This window comes from Carassius auratus, unplaced genomic scaffold (assembly GCF_003368295.1).
Source record: "Carassius auratus strain Wakin unplaced genomic scaffold, ASM336829v1 scaf_tig00215628, whole genome shotgun sequence".
Taxonomy (NCBI): domain Eukaryota; kingdom Metazoa; phylum Chordata; class Actinopteri; order Cypriniformes; family Cyprinidae; genus Carassius; species Carassius auratus.
Genome location: NW_020528169.1, coordinates 160,108 through 181,278, shown reverse-complemented (window position 1 = coordinate 181,278; position 21,171 = coordinate 160,108). Strand labels below are relative to the sequence as shown.

The window sequence follows — 21,171 nt, the reverse complement described above, 5'->3', positions numbered from 1 at the left end:
TACAGGTGGAGTTGGGGAAGGTGGAGAGTTTCAGAGGAACTCTGAAAACTCAAGCAAATGCTAACCATCCATTCAAATGTAAAGCAGCAAACTCATTGGCTGCGTGTCCAACATGAACCAATCAGCTTGGTTTAACACGGTAGTTTAATGCTTTAAATAATATCATAGTTTATGTTAAAGACCCAACATGCCTGAGCTTCATGAGAGGACTTTATCTGTATTCTTCTCATAACAGGTTGGCAATAGTTTTTATGTTTGGCTTTGCATTGATTTATCATATAAGTACATGATGGCTCACCCATCACTTTTATGGTGTAGGGCCGTGTTGTCGTCATGTCAATGTGCCACAGGCCCATCTCTGTTCCAGTTAATTGGATTCGTTGCAGGTTTCCCACTGTCTGAATTGTTCCCAGAGGTCCGTTGACAACAGTGTTCGATTGAGTCACTCCTGGAAGCAAGTTAGAACTTACCTAGATATCTTATATTGAAGCTGAACACAATATAATACAATCCATTCTTGTTGGGGTTATTATAGTTGTACATTTTTTATTTAGTTTTGTTTATTTTCTTTTTTTTTTTTTTTTTTTTTTTTTTATCATGAAAATTTAATTTGGTTAGAAAAAAAATATTAGTATTTTAGTTTTAGTTCAAGGTGTCTCCGAATTTACTTGTGGGGCTGCGGAGGTTGAACGTGAGGCCAGTTCCTGTGATGTAGATGATAGTGTTGGACAAAGACCCGTCCAGTAAGAAGGGGAAATTCTCTTCACGTCCTGGATCCCTAGAGCACTGAAGAATTGTCACCTGATAGATAAAGAAACAGTGTGCAAACAAAAATAATAATAGAACGTTTTTTGAAAATGCAATTTTGTTTGTATTTTTGTCAGTGAGCTAGCATAACTGTTTTGTTTGTGAGATGTTTACAATTGTGAAAAGACTATAAGACACTGATCATACCAGTGCTGAACTAGAGGTGTCTACAATGATGGCCGTAGCTTGAGATATGCTGGACTTGGAGACCTCAATGGCTTGACCGCCAGAGGCCAAGGCCATGTCATAATACATCTGAAACTGTGACGATGCACTCAATGCCCTTCTTCTCCTGCTTGATGCTGTCAGCATGAAAGATACCTGAAAAGAAAGGCCAAGAGATGGAAAAGTGGGAAACTGATGGAGGGCTGCTGAACATTTTGATGGCAAGGACTGCATGTGAAACAAGAATGGATAGATTTACTGTAGACTTGGTGCTGCTCTCAAGGGCTTTTATGGTATTCTCCAAGTGTGTATCCTTAGGTGGAGCATCCGTGAATACATATATATATGAGGAGGAAGGAGCTCCTGTCAGAGCCAACTGTGGGAGAAACAGAGGGTGGACTCCTTGCTCAATTATCTAATATTTCTTAGTTCTAATTAGGAATTATATTGGCAGTATTCACATTTGACAATTGAGAAGATTGGCTGAAAGTCCACAAATAAAACAAAGTACCTGAAGTGCTGACAGGCACATTTCTGGGGTATCTCCTCCTCCATTAGCGCTGATCTTGGAGATCTCTGACTTCATAACACCTGGGTCTGTGGTTCTTAATAGCGGTCCAAAGTCTACAAATTAATGGAAAATATATACATATTTGGTCAGTAAATAATTTAGATTTATATTCATTTAGACTAAATCTGTTCACTTTTGCCATAATTGATTGAAAAAATACATCATTGCCCTATTTCAAATTCTAGTGAGCAACCTACAAAGGTGATATTTTAAGTCACCATATCACAAAGCCTTTATTATGATTCGTTTTTCTTATGTTTCCTAAGATATATACTAAGGCAGCAATGCATGTTTTTTTTTTTTTTTTTTACAGGATAATTTAACAAATGTTGGTAATAAATAAACCTATAATAAATTGAAACAGTTCAGTTTAATTAAAATGGATAATTTTACTTAATATTTTTATGTGCTATATGCTGTTTTTTGCACTCACCTGGGTCATTAAACGGCACCAGAATGTATTCAGATGGTTCATCTTGAGTTCCTTTCTTTTTGTCAATAATGCTGAAGGCGATTCTCTTGGCCTCTGCAATGTCGTCTCCCATGCTGCCTGTGGTGTCAATCACAAAAGCCAGCACTGCAGATCTCGCAATACCCATCAGCCTGATGGGGGAGGAAAAAGAGAGAAATATTTTGGTTAATGGATTCAAAAACAGATTTTTTTTTCTTTTTTTTTTACTTTCCTCAAGCATTTGAGTAGTGGTGTAGAGAACCGGTTGTTAAGAGAACAACTTGTAACTTTGTAAGTTCTTTGCAAATCTCTTAAAAGTTTAAGAAGGTTTGTCTTAAAGGGTTAGTTCACTTCTGAGAATGAAAATGCGTCCAACTTCTACTCACTGTTGAAGCTTCCTATAGGTGTATGTGACTTTCTTTTTGCAGAATAATCCAATCGAAGTTGTATTAAAGATTATCCTTGCTCTGCCAGGCCTTTCAATGGAAGTAAATGGGTGTTTGTTGTCAACAGTACAGAAGACGTGAAATAAAGTGCGCTCATCGGTAATAAAATGTCCCTCACATGGATCCGGGGGGTGAATAAAGGCCCCCTGTAGCGAATCCATGCATTTTTGTAAAATAAATATCCAGATTTCAAATGCAATAAACACCTTTTTTTCAGATTGGCTGACTGTGGGGAACCAGAAGACGTACAGGTGGATGTCGTAGTATGTCAGCACTGCGTAGTTCGCTACAGAGGGGCTTTATTCATCTCCCGGAGCCGTGTGAGGGATGTTTTCTTACAGATCCGTGAACTTTATTTCACGTCTTCTGAACTGTCGACAACAAACACCCGCTTACCCACATTGAAAGACTTGGTAGAGCAAGGACAATTTTTATTATAACTTCGAATGGATTTTTCTGAAAGAAGACAGTCACATTCACCTAGGATTCTTCGAGGTAGGGTAGAAGTTGGACGAATTTTCATTCTGGGCTGAACTATCCCTTTAGGAGGAGTCTATCTCCATACCTGAGGTAGTTTTGGTTTCCTATAGCTCCACGGATGTCCTCTAGCAGCTCCATTGTGGCTTCAGCTGCCAGGTTCACAGCATCCCTGTGTAGATTAGCGTTATAGGGATGGCTCTCATCTTTACTGATCCCACCTCGAGGATTCTGGCTACTGCTGAGATCAGTCTCCCCACCATGGCTACATTTTCCTTTTACACACATAAAAGACTAATAAGAGCAGTGTTGGGCAAAGTTACTTTTAAAAGTAATGCATTACATTACTGTGTTACTCCCTAATAAGTAATTAAGTTAATTACTTTTTACGAAAAATAATGCATCATTTTTACTTATAAGTGTTGAATTGGATTATCGAAGGTCAGTAGCAAAGACATTGATTAATAAAATGGGATTAAATACATAAATTATATTGTATTATTTAACACATTTAATTATTAAATGTTTGTTTAATATTCTGAGTTTGCATTTGACTGTTTTTATTGATTTTGAAGACTTGCACTTTCTCACGATTTCTCTCAACATGGCAATACTAGAGCTGTCAGTCCATACATGGGAAACAAAATAACTGGAGTTACTTATATGAAAAGCAACTCTTTTTTTCACAACAAATTTTAAAATTTGGATACTGCTTAATTTGAAGCCACTTCTTACCCCATGAACACAATATATCAAATAGATTTTGCTGAATGATGTAATAATGAAAGAAAAAATGTGCCAGTTTGCCACAACCTTACAACATCCGACAACATCCTAGTTACAACGTCATTTGAAAAAAAGTCCATGCTCAGTTGTTTACCCATACTAGGGCTGAACACCAAAACTTCATTTGGGTATGAATTGTTTTTTTAAAAGCTAATCTATTTACATAGTTAATAGGATTTACAAAACCAAGACTGTAAAGTTAGGTTAGTAACTAGTTGCTAATACATTTTGAGTTCAACTTTTTTTTTGCAGTATGTTTGCTCATCCATATATCTAGGTATGTCTCCTCACCTTCAGGTTTTACAGAGGAGAACAAGCCTATATATCCTGAAGTGAGGTACTTCCCATTCAGAATGGCCGGAAGCAGCTGGTTTGGACAGGTTCCACTGGCACAGTCACTGCATGTTGGCATTTCAATGTCTGCACATTAACACATACACATGCAAATCACAGTCATGCACTCAATTGACTTATTTGCTGTTTAGGAACAGTCAACATAGATTAATCTCACATAATATGATATGTACTCCCAAGTATAAACTCTAATCAGTTAAGCACCAAGTCATCTGTTTACTTACCTCCGGTTTTCATTAAAAATATTGATTATTAAGAGCTATTACACATGAACATTGGACATGTAAACACCAAAAAAAATGGAGTAATCTCTTTTTTTTTTTTTACATGAGCCTCTCTCATAAATCACACCCATAGCTTTATTTACCTGCAATATTCTCAATGTTGAGATCCGGACTGATGAGGTTGGTATAAGGACTTTGGTTACCTAATTCAACCCAGTTACTGTGGCTGTAAAAATCCTGAAAAAAAAAAAAAAAATATATATATATATATATATATATAATTTATTAAAAATAATAATTTATATATTTATATTCATTTATTTATTTATATACATATATATATATACTCGCACACAGTGGTGGCCACAATTATTAAAACACTAGTATTTTCACCAGCTAAAAATGGTTTTAAGTCAGTTATTTCTATCTTTTGCTGTAGTGTCTCAGTAGGAAATAACAGTTTACATTCACAAACATTCATTTTGCCATAAATTGTAATCAAGTAAGATTTTTGTTCACACCAAATGTTAATTTAATTCAGTTAATAGAAGTTTTATGACGTTATTTTTGGCATATTTTTGGTAGGTTTCTTGAAGCATCTTTGAGATGTGTTAGTCTGGATTTAGTCTGTCTCAGTTTGTTCTGTTTCTCCGTGTTATTCCAGACAGACGATGATGATCAAATACCGTCCAAACCACTCCACCAGAATTTTTCTTATGAATTCATGTTACAAGGACTTAATAAGATAACACAAATATTTACTTTTGAATGCACCACAAATCATATCGCACTACTTCCATCTTAACCTTAACTCTTTTGCACAATATCATGCACAGTTATGTAAAGTACTTGTGTAGTCTGTCTTAGGTTATATGTATGTATAGTCAACTATTCTAGTATATGTACCCTTACGAAAGGAAAATATATTTACCAATACATTTCTTAAAATATATTGTGATATATTGTAATATATTTTTTTCCCTTTTTGTTTTCTAATATTTTATATGTTTGAATACATTTAATAATATATTGATGATACATATATTATATAATATATTGCAAAATATACAAATGATTGCCGCTTTCAATATAATGAAATATATTGGGAAAAATAAATATATATAAGAATATATGCCTAATATATTACATGATATTTTCCAATATACTGCGATATATTTTTGTTTCATAAGGGTATATTAAGATTACCGCTTCAGAAAAAGTAAGCTATGTAGGTCTAAAAATTGTTCTTGCTTCTAGTGTTGTATTTTTATGATTATATTTATGTGTTATTATATTTAGTGTTGTATATTTATGATTATTTCTTTACCACCGTGGTCGTGCGAGACACGACATTTCATTCCACTGTATGTCCACACATGTAGCGGAAAGACAAAAAGCTCGACTTGACTTGAGCAATTCTGAGGCAATATACTTGTGCAATGTCACTTATTCTGACTTATCTCCCTCTTGCTGACCTGAAGTGTGTGACACACTCGCCCCAGTGTTTCTCGGGCAGACTGAAAGTTGTCGGTGCGGACGTTCGCTTTAATGGCTACAATCCCCTGAATGATAAGGTTGCGACCCTCTTTGAAGGCCTCATTATTGAAGTGGTGTGGTGCGCTGCTCATGAAGTCCTGGTCCACAAAGCCATTCTGCTTGTAGATCTGATTCAGTGCTGTCCTGAACTTGGCCCCCGATACCTCACCTGTGGCTCTGCCCAGACACGCATGCAGCAGCTCTTCTGCTGATGAGTTCTGAGTTAAAGTGGGAAATTCAATTATGTGTCATAGTTTAGAAAAATTATTATCATATGTCTTTCATATTCAAGTGCACAGCTTTCATGCTAGTGCTGTTTTATGCCTCTGCTTGTACACAAACTCACCATGGGTTTGAAATCTCTTCCTTCTGATTCAGCCACTGCTTCACACACCTCACGGATCTTCGCCATTACCGCATTGTGAGTAATGGTCACATGGGTGTTTTCGTTTTCCCCAACTGAATAAAATGCCTGCACCCTGGACACTACTAGTGCGATCAGGGCCACGGTGGGCACCAATAACTTCATGATCATCTGAATTAAGTGTACAAATATTAACTTTCAGTAAAGCTGGCCTGTGCAACAGCACTAGTTACAGATATGTGAAAATAACTATGTAAGAGAAATTTTCATCAATCTTAGCAATGCATATTACTAATCTAAAATTAAGTTTTGATACATAATTAAGTACGTATTGTTGGCGATCGCTACAAATATACCCCAGTGACTTATGACTTATTTGTGGTCCAGGGTCTCACACAAACACAAACTCATATATATATATATATATATATATATATATATATATATATATATATATATATATATATATATATATATATATATATATATATATAAATAAGTAAACTATTACTTTCATTAGAATAGGATGATCTAATATGATATGATATGATATGATATGAAAATATAAGACCTTCTTACCTTACACCAACTTGCAATTTGATTCTTTTCCTCCTGTATCTCCCCTTAATTGTGGATCCTTGTTAGTCTCTGATGACAAGTATATATAATGTCTTATCTCAGAGTGGTCAGAAGTTGTCATGCAATCAGACCGCAGCAAATGATTAACCACAATGGAGGAATTACATTATTACATGGCTGCCTTTAAAATATTGTTACATCTCACACAAAAACAAAATTATGAATCATTACTATAATAGCCAACATCAACTGTGAAATAACATCCAAAACTGTTATTATAAAACTAGAGCTGTAATAAAACTGAGTTTACGACTTAACTGTTTCTGGTCTGAAGCATGTCAGATAAGTTTATATTGGGTCAAATCCACCTTTGACCATGCATATAAAAATTCTACATTGATTAATTTTAATTTACTTTATGAATGTATGAGCCTCGTCCCAGTTTATTATAATCTATAGAAACAACAATCACATTCTGCGATAAGAGCAGACCTGTTCTCGAACACTGATGCCCCCTGAAAGTTCAGTAAATTGCTCAGTCAGTAATATTATTGACTGTATTTCGTAACAGGTTAACTGAGATTCATACATTATCTTGAGACTTGCCAGGATGCAATAAGGAAATCCATATAACCTTAATTGGATTAATTAAATCATTGAATCAGAATTTACTTTTGTATTATACTATTACTTTATTTAAATTTGTACAAAAATGGTCCTTATTAAAATAAATAAATGAATAGTACTTTTGGAAAATACAGTTTTTGCCAATGTTCCACCGAGCTGAATTCTAAAGTGTAACCAGATTAATTTTTTTCATTATTTCATGTGAAGTTCCTTACATAACTGAAAATAAAAACAAATGTAGGAGCAATTTAGTTCCAATTATCAATCAGGTTGACAAAATATACATTTCTTTCGCAAATGTGGCAGATTTCAACCTGTCTTTTACATCACATGGTTGTTGAATCGCGCCCTGCTCAGCTCTTTTTACCTCATTTTTCAAAAAGTCAATCATTATTGTCTTATTCAGTGATTATATATCAGCAACTATGACCATGTCTCTCAGATAATTTAAATTAAAAGATCTAAGGATGTGAGCCAAAAAATAAGCCATACCATCATGTTACAGCAAGGTAATGAGATTTTCACACATTAAGAAGTTTTAAATCTACTGTGGTGATTATCTTGTCTGTATTTTGTCAAACCTTTCATTGTCTCTGCTCATTTATTTATTTATTTGGTTCCTCTGTGGCCTCAAATTGCTAATAAAACAATTCAAATGTATTGTTCAGCACTATTCATACATTTAAAAGACATACAATCTGAATACATACATACAGCTGTTATCTGTAGGCGAAACAAAATATAATAATTATGAATAGATGAACTGTCATGTGACAGAAAAACACAAAGATCCCACTTACACCTACAGCTTTTTACTGTTCTTCAACTGTGATAGACCCCACCTCTTCAAAACTACATACAAATGATGTAAGAGACACAGGATTGGAAAAAAGAGAGTGAAGAGCAAGAAGAAATGAGACAGAAGAAAGAAACTGAGGGACACCTAAAGATCACCTGAAGAAGATGCTCTGTGGGAGCACAGCAAACAAACTTCATAAAAGGTATGTTTCATTTTAGTCTATCCGGGTGCTGCTTTGTGAATAGAGGAACTAATGGCAGTGGCAGAGTAAAAAGCTTTGAACCGAGTAAAATCTTTGAACTTCCTATTTATCAAAGGATCCTTTAAAATGTCAACCCTGATAAAAACAACAACAAATGTTTATTGCAATATATTTCATATATGGGTGAAAGAGGAAAAGGTGTTTCAAGAATCAACAAAATTGTAATACAGTAATAATATTGTGATACATTAATAGTGTAATTTAACTGTAACTGGGATTTATGTTTTTCTGATACATTTTTTGTTCCCTATGATTTACAGAAGAAACCCACTAAATTTCATTAACATTATTTATATACCAAAAAAAAAATATTGTTAAACATATTTAAAAAAAAGAATCATTTGTGTTTCTTGACCGGATGGAGAGACTGCGGCAACGAGGAAAGCTGCTTTGTCGCTCTCCTTTATTTCCGTCAGGTTGAGCCAGAGGTGGCACTCCAGCACAACAAGGTTTGCCATAGATCATCCGATGGCCTGGGCTGTGACTTTCGTGGCGTGTAAAGGTTGTGTAAAGCAGGTTCATTAGGCCTAGACTCATCCAGGGAACGGAGTAGCTTTGCCCGGAACACTTGCAATATGGCCATGAAAACCACAGAAATGTAGGCTCTGTCGGCCATGGCAGAGGTCATCCTGCAGGGCTTGGAAGAAAGGGCTCTTTTGCTTTTCCACCCCACAGCCAGGCGCGCCAATTGCTCATAGCCCTTCTCCTGAGAGCAGTCTACTGAGGTGAGAGCTGCAGCGGAAGTGCGTAGGGGGCGTGCCATGACTTGGTCAGCTCGTCATGAACCTCAGGGAAGAACGGGGCAAAGCGCTGGTGGGGGGCCTGGCGGTGTCCCGGCAGGTAACACTCATCCAGCCTGCTGCGCGTCGGCTCTTTAGGGGGGGGCCCAAAGTTTTGGAGAGGATACGGAGAAGCTCGTCATCCATCCCTGCTCTAGCGTCGATGGGCTCTTGTGACGTAAGTGGGTGGGGTCAGAATCACCTCTTGTGCCTCTTCAACGGTGAGAGCTCGTTCCTGCGAAGGCGTTCAGTCGGGACCCAGCGAAGTGAAGTCGTCGCTGAAGGAGTGAGATCTGATTTCCTCTGGCGATTTGACTGCTTATATAGCCACCCCTCCCCCCATTTTGGCGGGCTTTGGCACGTTGCATCGCCACAGTCTAGCGCAGCTACGCAGCGCTGCCATCGGTTTAAAAAAGTTTACAGATTAAACCAATTGCAGTGCAATTGCACTGCGTTATTGAAAAAAGGCTTCAGTATTAAGGAAAAAAGGTGCTTTTCCCCATACGCAGTATGAGTGAAGAATGGCAAGGGAACTAAGAAAAGACTATGAAAACAAGAAACTAAGACAAGACTATGAAATAAAGAAACTAAGGCAAGACTAAGAAAACAAGAAACTAAAACAACACTATGAAAACAAGAAACTAAAACAGCACTATGAAAACAAGAAACTAAAACAGCACTATGAAAACAAGAAACTAAAACAACACAATGAAAACAAAGGAATAATTTGGTATCACACCAATTGCTAGGAAAGGGATGTATGCAGAACAATACTCGACGGTGTGTGAGAGGAAGTCCAGTGCTTATAAAGTGTGTCTGATGATTGTGCTGTGTGTGTAATTGGTGGCAGCTGTGTGTGATAGTTATCTGGAGAATGTGGTTGGTGCAATGGAGCATAAGAAATGTAGTCTAGGGAGTACTGTGTAGTGTGAGAGTCTGTGCTGTGGATGATGACCTCTGATGGTGAATAAACGGAAGTTCAATGACCAAATCATGACAATGTAACATGGAATTTGCATTAAATGACAAAAACATTAGGCAATCAACTGGCCACCTATTTCAAATATGCGATTGACTAGTAAAGTTGATTACAATTATTCACAGCATCAACTTATTTTTCAAAACATCTAACAAAGTGATTTTTGGCATTTCACTGAATGAAATGTGTTTTTGTAACTTCAAAATTTTTTAAGAGCAATAAATTCACTTTTTTGCAGCACTGCTCAATCTTCAGGGTGCCATCTGAAGATGTCACAGACAGTCAAATGACTGTCAGTTTTTTATATGATTTCAGAATGGCTTCTTTTTCATGTTACACTGAATGATTTCTGATAAACTGCATTTCCGGGACGAAAGTCCCCTGGTTATAACTGATAAGACATAGTCCTTTTAATATAACAAAGCCAACACTTAATTGAAAATGGCAAAAAAAAAAAAAAACATAATGTTTTAACCTGGTATTTCATATGTTTATTTAAAGATGTAATGGCAAAATCAAAGTCCAGATATTTACACTGAATGACAATACAACACTTTGGAACAGTATTTCCCCCATATTTTGATGTTTTATTTTCACAAAAGTTATTTGAAATATGATAGTATCACCTTACACACACACACACACACACACACACACACACACACACACACACACACACACACACAGACAGATTACAATAAATATACATATTTAAATACAAGAGATAATTTAAAATCATATTTTACAGTATTACTGTCAAATGTGGCACAAAAAAGATTAATATGTTTGAAATTCCCTTTTTACAGAAACAAGATACTGATCAACTAAAATAGTAAGAAGGACTTTAAGAACATCCTCACTGATCTCTTAATAATAATAATAATAATAATAATAATAATAATAAAGAGAAGAAGAATCAAGGCAGACAAAAATCAAGGCTCAAAGGTGCCATGAAATACCACAAAGTTGTTGTTTTTTGCTCTTGTTTCAATATTGATTGTTAAAGTTATTAGTGAACAATGACTACATTTTAGTCTGTTCCTCAGGCAAAGCTATTTGACCTCATATGACAGGAATTTATCTTTGTGTGCTCCGAAAAATAAATAAATTCATACAGGTTTGCAATAACATGGGGATTACAGATTCTGCCCTAAATAAAAAAAAATTCTGTGAAGCAAAAGATGCTATTTGTAACATTCTCAAATCATGCTGATGAACATGAACATCTGTTTTTACACAAAATGAAATATTTTATCCACTGTATTTTTCTGTATTTCAGGAGGTTTCCTCTGAAGACCCATCCTTAAGTCTTGGATGAGTAAACATCTGTGTCATTACATTATAATTCAAATGAAACCGATTGCTCACTTTTCTTCTAAGACTGCCTTTCATCTTCCCACTGCCCTTTTCATGTTTCTAAGTAAATGTTGTTGTTACAGAGGAATTGTCGGACAGGCACTGACATGCTCATGTTCCCACTCGTAATCTACTTTTTTCAAGGAACAATGAGAACCATTACCATTCCTGAATGAAAGTCTAGTAGGTTTATATCCTCAACACCAAGATTTTTCTGAGGAATAATAACTGACAACTTTGACATGAATGGATGATGTAGGATAAACGAACGGTAGACATCGCGCAGTCATCATTTCTGCTTAAACACCAATTGTTATGTAAGTGTGAGATACATTCCTGTTTAACACACTGTGAAACTAAATGAATCTAAATCTGAGCACATTTATTAAGCAATATGCTAGTTTAGACACTGTAAACTACTGTTATATTGATTAGAAAATGAGTGCTCTTGATAAACTATGGTTCAGATTCAGTGGTGGGCAGTAATGGAGTAGCTTTACTTCGTTGCTGTACTTAAGTACATTTTTCAAGTAACTGTACTTTACTTGAGTAGTTTTGAGTAACTTTTACTTCACTACATTCCAAAGCATAAAATCGTACTTTTAACTTCACTACATTTTATAAAACATATCGTTACTCCCTATAATATATCAAGTGCTCCGACACGCAGAAGCGGTGTCTGATTCATCATGAACGAACTGAGTCTTTTGAAAATATACTTTTAAATCGGATTGCAAATCGCACCAAATGATTCGTTTACGAATTAGAATGATCCAATTGCAGCCTACTGTCTATGGATTGCAGCTTTTCTGGAGTCGACCACTCGCTGATTCAAATGAACTGTTTAGTGCAAGTCTCCAGAACTAAGAACCAGGAGATCTTGTGAGTGCACGTGCGTCTGATGTTGCTAAAAGTAAGTTATTAATGTCTACATTTTGGTTTAATAATTGTAACTGAAAATAATATTTAGGTCAAAATTGTCAGTTGTTTGGGAACTAAATCCGTTGGAAAAAGGGTGATCTTTTTAAGCCCACTGAAATGCACGAGTGCAGACGATGCAGACATATCAATTTTAGGTAAAAAAAAAAAACTTCAAATAACACAGATTAAATACAATAATTAATGCACGTTCAAATTCCCCGCTGCCGTAATGTTAACAGTTTTATTAAAATGTCCTATGTGACGTCTGTTTTTATATTGTTTATCAACAGTAATGTTATATTGTTTGGATTAACGTCTCCAGTTACTGTCGTAACCTTGGTTCCCTGAGAGACGGGAACGAGACATGGCGTTAACGCCTTGGGGAGTCCCTTCCTTCCTAACCTACCTGAAATCAAGTTGCAACTCTCACTGTCGACTGTCGTCGATGCGTCTGTCGTGACCACTTTCCACCGCGTGACCAGACCCATCTGGACGCAGCGCTGGTACAAGTCGGGGTTCTGCCATGGTTTCAGCATGCTTAAGCACCTGCGAGTGACCCCAATGGGGGCACAGCCCAATTTCCACGCCCTTCTCGGTACTTGCGTTTTCAGCCATAACTGGAGTGGGCGCATATAGAGTAGACCGAGGTGACAGACCGTCGCGACCGCCGCCATCCGCCCCAACAGCCTCTGATATTCCTTCAGTGCTACGGGACGGCCCAGTCTGAATGCGTTCAGAGCGGACATTAAATGTTGTACACGCTCCTGGCTCAGACGTGCCCTCATTGTAAGCCAGACCAACTGCACCCCTAGATACATGATTGTTTGGCTGGGGCGTAACACGCTTTTTTGTACGTTCACACAGAGACCCAAACTCTGCAGGTGACATAACAGAGCGTGTTTGTGGCCGTTGAGCACATCCTCTGAATGTGGCAAGATCAGCCAATCGTCCAAATAGTTCAGTATGCGCATTCCGCTCACTCTCAGAGGGGAAAGTGATGCATCCACACATTTCGTAAACATACGGGGCGCAAGCCCTAGCCCGAATGGCATCACCATGAACTGATATGCTATGCCTTCAAACGCAAATCTCAGAAAGCGCCTGTGATGAGGGGCGATCTGGATATGAAAATATGCGTCTTTCAGGTCCACCGAACCAATCTCCGGGTCAAATCTGTGCCAGTATCTGCTTTAGCATTGTCATTTTGAAAGCGCGTTTGTACAACGCACGGTTGACGGGTCTCAGGTCTAATATTGGATGGAGACCACCACCTTTCTTCGCGTTTTGCGAGGAGATTGAGAATTTCTTGTCCCAGAACCAGCTCGCTGTGAGCCGGAACCGTCGACATGACCACGCCATTGAACCAGGGTGGTCTGCTTTCGAAACTGAAGCGTGTAGCCGTTCTCTATGACGTTCCGTGACCAAACCGAAATGCCCGGAATGGATCGCCATGCGCTCGCAAAAAGACACAGAGGGCGAAGCGCCTCGCCCTCTGCATTCTGAATGACGCTGCTGTGTACCGGGGTTGTTTTCAGAAAACTCACGGGACGAGTGGGAGCGATGTGTGTTAGGAAGGGTCGTGCTTCGCCGATCAGCGGGGTGCGCGAGTCTCCTGTTGAATGATTGAATGACACGCATGTGCGTGTGTGCGAGATGTCGAGAGCAAGCCGCGGCTGCGTAGGTCCGACACCTGACACCTGACACCTGGGCATGAGCCTTGCCAGATACACGGGAAAGCTGTGAGCCCGGTTCTATTGACTGTTTCATGGCTGTTTGTAAGACAGTTATCACTGGGGGAGGAGAAAAATGCTCTTTTTGTGAGGGTGTCACAGACTTTATTGCTTTTTGAACATACACAACACAGACATTCTCGTAGTCGCCTGCAACCGCCAAGGGGACTTCGTAAGAATATCATAGACGCTTCGCAGCGGGGCCTCCGCTCAGCGCTCTCCTCCTCCATGCCCTCTCGTCAGGAACGAGGTTTTTGATCTGACGGAGGAGCTCCCCCGGGACGGTTCCCGCCTTTCTTGAACCTGTGACACCTTTCCTTCGGTGTCCTCTGCCACGGAGTTTTGGCGCTTCGACGGCAGGTTGGAAGTAGATGAGGATCTACTGTGCGCAGAAGGCTGTGCTGCAGCCTGGCGCAGCAGAAAGTGATTGATCGCCCTAGAGCATTTCTGTGCCTCTGAGAAACGCTCTGCGATAGCCTCGACTGCATCTCCAAATAGGCCAGATGGAGATACAGGAGCGTTGAGCAGCGCCCTCCTGTCCGCATCCTTCAGCTCAGTGAGAGTAAACCACAGGTGCCGGTGGAGCACAATCATGTAGCCCATGCTCCGCCCGATCGCCTGGGCCGTCTTCTTTGTGGCTTTGAGAGCGAAATCCGTTGCTGCGCGTAAATCTTTAAACGCCTCTGGATCCGACCCGCCCTCGTCCAGGGATTTCAAGAATCCAGCTTGCTCTTAGCTGGTTTGTCGGGGGATTCCCACTCTAAGCCTAAACCACTCACGGCCTTAGTGAGAATCCGGACGAGTTCATCCTGGAATGCAGCGTGTCCCTCCACTTCAGAGTGCTCCTCTGGAGAGTGGGCCCAGTCCTTCTCGGACGTCGTTAGGGACAGCGCCTCATCGAAATCGTTGTCCCTCGCTGCACCGAATGAAATAATCTCTGATGCTCAAGCAGCAGGTTGAAGATCCTCCTCCAAGCACATTGGAGAGCAGGGGGGAGGTGAATTGCGCCATTCCGCTCGATCGCCCACGTGCGGCTGTCATCCCACCTGTCAAATCACTGAGTGCGATATTCTTTCGGGCCCTAAGCACCCGCACTGAGAATTCTTTGCAGTGTGGACAGCCTGACCCGTTGAGTGCTGCCTCCGCATGGGTGAGGCCCAGGCAACGGATGCAGAACTCGTGGGTGTCTGGGGCCTCGATAGGCCCCGAACACAGCGTGCAAACTTTCGACATGCTGGAACGCCAGGAGGGAAATCTGCCTTCTTGCGTCTTCTCAACAGCTGTCTCCGTAGGATAATTGAAAGAGGAAGATTCTGAGGTTATGCCGCCAACACGGCACAATATATAGTGGCGAGGCCCCGCCCACATTTGCCATCTTGGCTGGCATTGGCCAGTGAGAGTTGGCCAGTGAGAGTTGCAACTTCACTGGCGTTGTGCAATAGGATTTCAGGTAGGTTAGGAAGGAAGGGAGTCCCCAAGGCGTTAACGCCATGTCGAGAGACCGTTCTCGAGAGGGAACTAGACGAGTAGACAGACATGAATGTTTATTCATAACCGTACTGAAAATAAGTAAATATTGTCAGCTGATGCTAACTGTCTAGCTAACAAGCTTGTTGGTGCTAAGTTGAGGTAATTTTTATAAATAATGTCCAAATATTTTTATTCAACCACACACACATATATATATATATATATATATATATATATATATATATATATATATATATATATATATATAGATTACACCTGGGTAGAAAAGAAAGGATGTGATGGTAACTACAGTAATTATCAAAGTGGGAAGAGATGCACCCCGTTTGGCCAGGGGTGTTTTTAAACCACAGACAAGGTTTGAGAAGGAAAAAAATCATTATGAAAATATAATTATATTTTCCTTAAAATGTTCTTCCTAACTTCAGGCCTTATTATCATGTCATATATACAGTACAGACCAAAAGTTTGGACACACCTTCTCATTCAAAGAGTTTTCTTTATTTTCATGATTATGAAAATTGTAAATTCACACAGAAGGCATCAAAACTATGAATTAACACATGTGGAATTATATATGGAATTATATACATAACAAAAAAGTGTGAAACAACTGAAAATATGTCATATTCTAGGTTCTTCAAAGTAGCCAGCTTTTGCTTTGATTACTGCTTTGCACACTCTTGGCGTTCTCTTGATGAGCTTCAAGAGGTAGTCACCTGAAATGGTCTTCCAACAGTCTTGAAGGAGTTCCCCGAGAGATGCTGAGCACTTGTTGGCCCTTTTGCCTTCTGTCTGCGGTCCAGCTCACCCCTAAACCATCTCGATTGGGTTCAGGTCCGGTGACTGTGGAGGCCAGGTCATCTGTCTCCTTCTTGGTCAAATAGCCCTTGATGCCTTCAGTGTGACTCTACAATTTTCAAAGTCATGAAAATAAAGAAAACTCTTTGAATGAGAAGATGTGTCCAAACTTTTGGTCTGTACTGTAACTTTGATGTTCTGTAAAACAACAAGCTTTAAAATACTTTGTTTTTACTGGTGAAGATCAGATGGTCATCTCTGTTTTCTCTCGGGTACATCACAGTGTAAGCTTCACAGTTAACATTACTCTCATCAGCGTAGTCCATATCAACAACAAAAATATATCTTGACTCCATATAGGGGTTATTTTGGAAAAAATCCCAGGTATTTTGAGCAGTAGGATTATAAAAAAATATGTGTTAATATAAAATTAAATTAAGTAGCCTATATAAAATTGCAAACATCTATCGTTCATTAATTTTTTACTTAAGTACATAAAAAATCAAATACTTTTGTACTTTCACTTGAGTAAAATTGAAAAAGGAGTACTTTTACTCTTACTGGAGTAATATTTTATTATATGTATCTGTACTTTTACTCAAGTACTTGATTTGTGTACTTCGTCCACCACTGTTCAGATTTCACTACATTTTGGCAGGACTTGGTCCTCACTGCTCTTTTTTGATAACAAGATAAAACAAAATGCAGACAAATGCTGTTACTCAAAACACTTATACGATCATCCGTGCACATGCCTAAACAGAGAAAAAGATTTAACGTACCTTGTCTTGGATGAAAAGTGTGATGTTTCACAGACAATCTAACAGACTTAAGAGAACAAGGCGGTTCATTACAAATGACATAAAGTTGACTGAGATTGCTTAACTTTTGTCAACTCCTATTTGCTTGTTTTTTTCACTCCTTTTAACATTCTTCCTCTTTTTTTTTTGAAAGCATTAGGAAATCTTCTGTTTTTCAGCCATAAAATGCAACAAAGCAATAAATTACATTCTAAAAGAAATTTAAAGAGAAAACCGCTAGTTTAAAATACGCAGTGGGTATAAAAAGTCTACAAGCCCCTGTTAAAATGGCCCCTGTTTTATCAGAAGAAAAAAGGAATCCTAGTAAAATCATGTCAGATCCAAATTTAATGTAATACTGAAACCAGTAACAAACAAAAAGTTTTATGTGTAAAAATGAAATATATATGTTTGCAGGTTTTCTTCTTCTGAAGCATCTGTTGCATGATCCACCATCTCCATCATGGGTTCAAAAGTTCAGTGTAGTTTACTCAAATCATTTTTTTTTTTTTGCTGAACAGCTTCCATCTCTTCATGCACGCTACACCACAGACATGGAGAATAAAGAATGTTATTGCAACATGCAGCAAGTGACCATTACTTTCCACACATGAATGCAGCTCCTTTAATGTTAAGGGATGTCTCTTGGCAGCCTAATATGTTTTCTTTCTTTTTTTCATCAATCTTTGGCAGATACCATAATCTTTGGAATGTCACTGCTTTCAAATTCCAAAACTAGATGTCTTATTATAAAGGGAATTTTTATGCAAACAAATCATGCTAAGTTTTAAATCTCAAAAAGCTGCAGTTTTAACCGTGATGTTTTATATCCCACTGTACTAATGTTTCATAGTATTACTGTTTTACTGTATTTTATTTGCCAATAAATTTGGACTTGTTGAGCATAAGAGACATCTTTCACAAATTTTCCAAAAAGCTAAAACAATTGGCAGATCCCAAACTCTCAGAAAAAGGTACGAAAGCTGACACTGGGGCGGTAACTGTTCCAAATTTACACTTTTATATCTTTTAGGTACTAATATAGACCTTATACATACAAAGGCATACCTTTTTAAAATGTACCATCAAAATGACTGCTTTTGTACCTTTTTTCTGAGCGTGGATGTAATACAACACCTGGCTGAAGGTCCTACAGATTTTCATCTTCAAGAAAAAACACACACCGACACACACATTTAAAAAAAACACATAATAAAGGTTTCATTGATCTATGCTTCATTGCAGAAGGTTGTAATAAAATATGTTAATATTCTTTCTCTTTTTTTGTGACAGCAATGACTTCCTCATTCCCTCCTAATTCCACCCTCAGCCCATCATCCACCTCAGAGCTCCACTGCCCTCTTCTGCAAACAATGAGCAATCACACCTTAAACAAAGACACTGGTGTGAACTTGGCAGTGGTGAGCATCCACGGTGTGGTATCCACTCTGGGGATCCTGGAAAACGGACTGGTGCTGTGGGTGCTTGGTTTCCGTCTTCGTCGCAAGACGGTTGCTGCAGTATGGGTCCTCAATCTGGCATTGTCGGACTTCCTAACCACACTAACCTTGCCGCTTTTCACTCATTACCTATTGATGAACCACAGCTGGGAGTTGGGCAGTGCTTTGTGTGCAGCCCAGGCCTCCATTTTTTTCCTCAACATGTTTGTCTCTGCCTTCCTTCTGGCTGTGATATCATTGGACCGTTGTTTGTTGGTGACTAAGCCGGTTTGGACTCAGAACAATCGTACAGTGTCGGCAGCGTGGAAGATCTGTGGTCTAGGATGGGCTTGGGCGGCGGTTAATGCACTTCCGTATTTCATGTTCCGTTCCGTTGTGGAAAAGAAGGATGGCCGCAAACTCTGCTATCACAATTTTGCACTCTATTCCTCCTCAAACACACTGCACAGAGACTGTAAGGTGCGTCAGGCAGCGACGGCAGTGTCCAAAGTCTTGCTGGCATTTGTCGTACCTCTGATTGTCATCGCCATCAGTTACACTTCCATTTTTCTTGAACTGCGAGCTCGCAGAAAGAGGCTTGAGAGTCGACGACAGGGTGTGAGCAATGGCAAAGTGAGATCCTTGAAATTCTTCCGCAGCCTATCTTCATCAGACAGACAAACCAGCGTTCGACTCTCTGAGAGTTTCATGAAGATGGTCGCCTCAGTGATTGCAACCTTTATTCTCTGCTGGGTGCCCTACCACGTCTTCTGCTTGCTGGAGGTGACGGCTCAGTACAAGACAGAAATTGTGGAGCTTGTGGAGGTGTACCTGCCTGTCTTGACAACCTTCTCCTTCCTAAGCTCTGTATTGAACCCAATTATCTACACTTTTAGCTGTCCAAACTTCTGCACTCGTATCCGCCAAAGTTTTGGGGCTCTTTTCGAAGGGCTGGTGGAGGAAGCTGGACCCATAATATGGGTTACAGAAAGGATGAGGAAGAAAGATTCATTATTCCCCTCTTCACCCAGCTCTCCCACCCCCACCAGAGCCACTCACATTCAGCATGGCATGCAGGACTCCATCAACCTCACTGGCTTTAAAAACTGCCCGGCAAATGAGGGAGAGAGGGATGACAAAATGTGACTTTATCATATCCTGGAATTGATGACTAATGTTTCTGAGTGAACTACAGTCTACAAACCAGATGTCACAATCATGGGATGGCCTTATAAGCTTTTATCTTTTCTGCATCTCTTTGCTTCACTGGCTTTAGTCATGCTGGATTACCACTGGTAAACACAAATTAACTCAAAACCAAAGCCCCTCAAACACACATGACCCATATTCCTGTTTCTGTTCTCTCGCATTGTTTAGATTACTGACTACATACATATATAACTCAGCAACAGGGTCTTTATTGAAAAGATTTTTTTTTTTCATGCTTGTTCAATGAACCATAGTAATTTTTGCTCATGCAACTGTGGAGTAGTCCTTAATAGTCAATCACAGACACGGTTACTTAGGATAATAAAGAGACCTTTCTACTGACTTTCAAAATCCTGATATAAGATGCCCATGGTCCCTGATGATCACCTGTGTGAACATGCCATCATCCTTGCAGGGTCAAAGTATCAAAATGTAACCAGGTTTCCCTCCAGAACTTGCAAGTTTCTGGGTGAAAGAGTGGGGTAACATCTCACACTGAGGTGCTTAAAGCAGCTGGTGACCACACAAGATACTCACTGCTACTTTTGTTCGGGGACTAATTTTTCCATTTCTTTTCATCAAATGCCTGCAAAGTATGTAGGGTTCGTGTTTTATCTTAATATAAATATTTGCACACTAAAAAATTAGCTGAAAAGCATTTAAATGCAATATGTTTGCTGACTTAATACAAATATTACTGCTCATTTTAACCCAGGCCACACATATGCAGATAACATTAAATTGCTATTACAAATTAAATTATCAGTATAACAACTTAAGTATATATATATGTGTGTGTGTGTGTGTGTGTGTGTGTGTGTGTTTACTTTTTTTTTTTAACTACATGAATTTCAGAATTTCTTGTGTTTGGTCTGTCATGTTTTGTGGAACACACAATGCAATGTTTCGAAGAATGCTACTGCAGTTCTTTTCCATACTGTAAAACTGAATGTTGGCCAGAGGCTGACAAACTGTCAGAAGTAAACAAAAAAACATGATAAAAATGAGTACATAAGATTTTAATGCAACATTTTGTCCTTTGATTGCGAAGGAACAGGCCGTCATTTACAGTGATTCTGTCATTAATTACTCACCTTCATGTTGTTCCACACTCGTAAGACCTTTGTTCATCTTCAGAACATCGATTAAAATATTTGTGATGAAATCGGAGAGCTTTCAGACCCTACATAGACAACAATGCAACTGACACTGTTTATGGCC

At 38.8% G+C, this 21,171-nt stretch overlaps 2 protein-coding genes across 2 annotated transcripts in view; one reads left to right on the top strand and one right to left on the bottom strand.

Annotated features, from left to right (window-relative positions):
* The window catches only part of LOC113095119 (von Willebrand factor A domain-containing protein 7-like), a 25,463-nt gene extending 8,079 nt beyond the window's left edge, over nt 1–17,384 (bottom strand). Inside the window, exons 1-13 of the mRNA XM_026260733.1 lie at nt 17,285–17,384; nt 6,761–6,829; nt 6,164–6,352; nt 5,757–6,035; nt 4,425–4,518; nt 3,995–4,123; nt 3,006–3,192; nt 1,977–2,146; nt 1,484–1,596; nt 1,232–1,348; nt 955–1,128; nt 669–801; nt 299–448 (exon numbers count right to left, since the gene is read on the bottom strand). Coding sequence (XP_026116518.1) covers nt 299–448; nt 669–801; nt 955–1,128; nt 1,232–1,348; nt 1,484–1,596; nt 1,977–2,146; nt 3,006–3,192; nt 3,995–4,123; nt 4,425–4,518; nt 5,757–6,035; nt 6,164–6,352 — 1,735 coding nt within the window. The 5' untranslated portion in view covers nt 6,761–6,829; nt 17,285–17,384. The remainder of the gene's footprint in view (nt 1–298; nt 449–668; nt 802–954; nt 1,129–1,231; nt 1,349–1,483; nt 1,597–1,976; nt 2,147–3,005; nt 3,193–3,994; nt 4,124–4,424; nt 4,519–5,756; nt 6,036–6,163; nt 6,353–6,760; nt 6,830–17,284) is intronic.
* LOC113095120 (prostaglandin D2 receptor 2) lies at nt 11,175–21,171 on the top strand. Its single transcript, XM_026260734.1, has 2 exons — nt 11,175–11,879; nt 18,596–21,171. The coding sequence occupies exon 2, from the start codon at nt 18,598–18,600 to the stop codon at nt 19,885–19,887; it is 1,290 nt and encodes a 429-aa protein (XP_026116519.1). The 5' UTR covers nt 11,175–11,879; nt 18,596–18,597; the 3' UTR covers nt 19,888–21,171.

What these genes read in the sequence shown, in the direction of transcription:
- LOC113095120 (XM_026260734.1), top strand. Translation starts at nt 18,598, where the DNA reads ATGACTTCCTCATTCCCTCCTAATTCCACCCTCAGCCCATCATCCACC.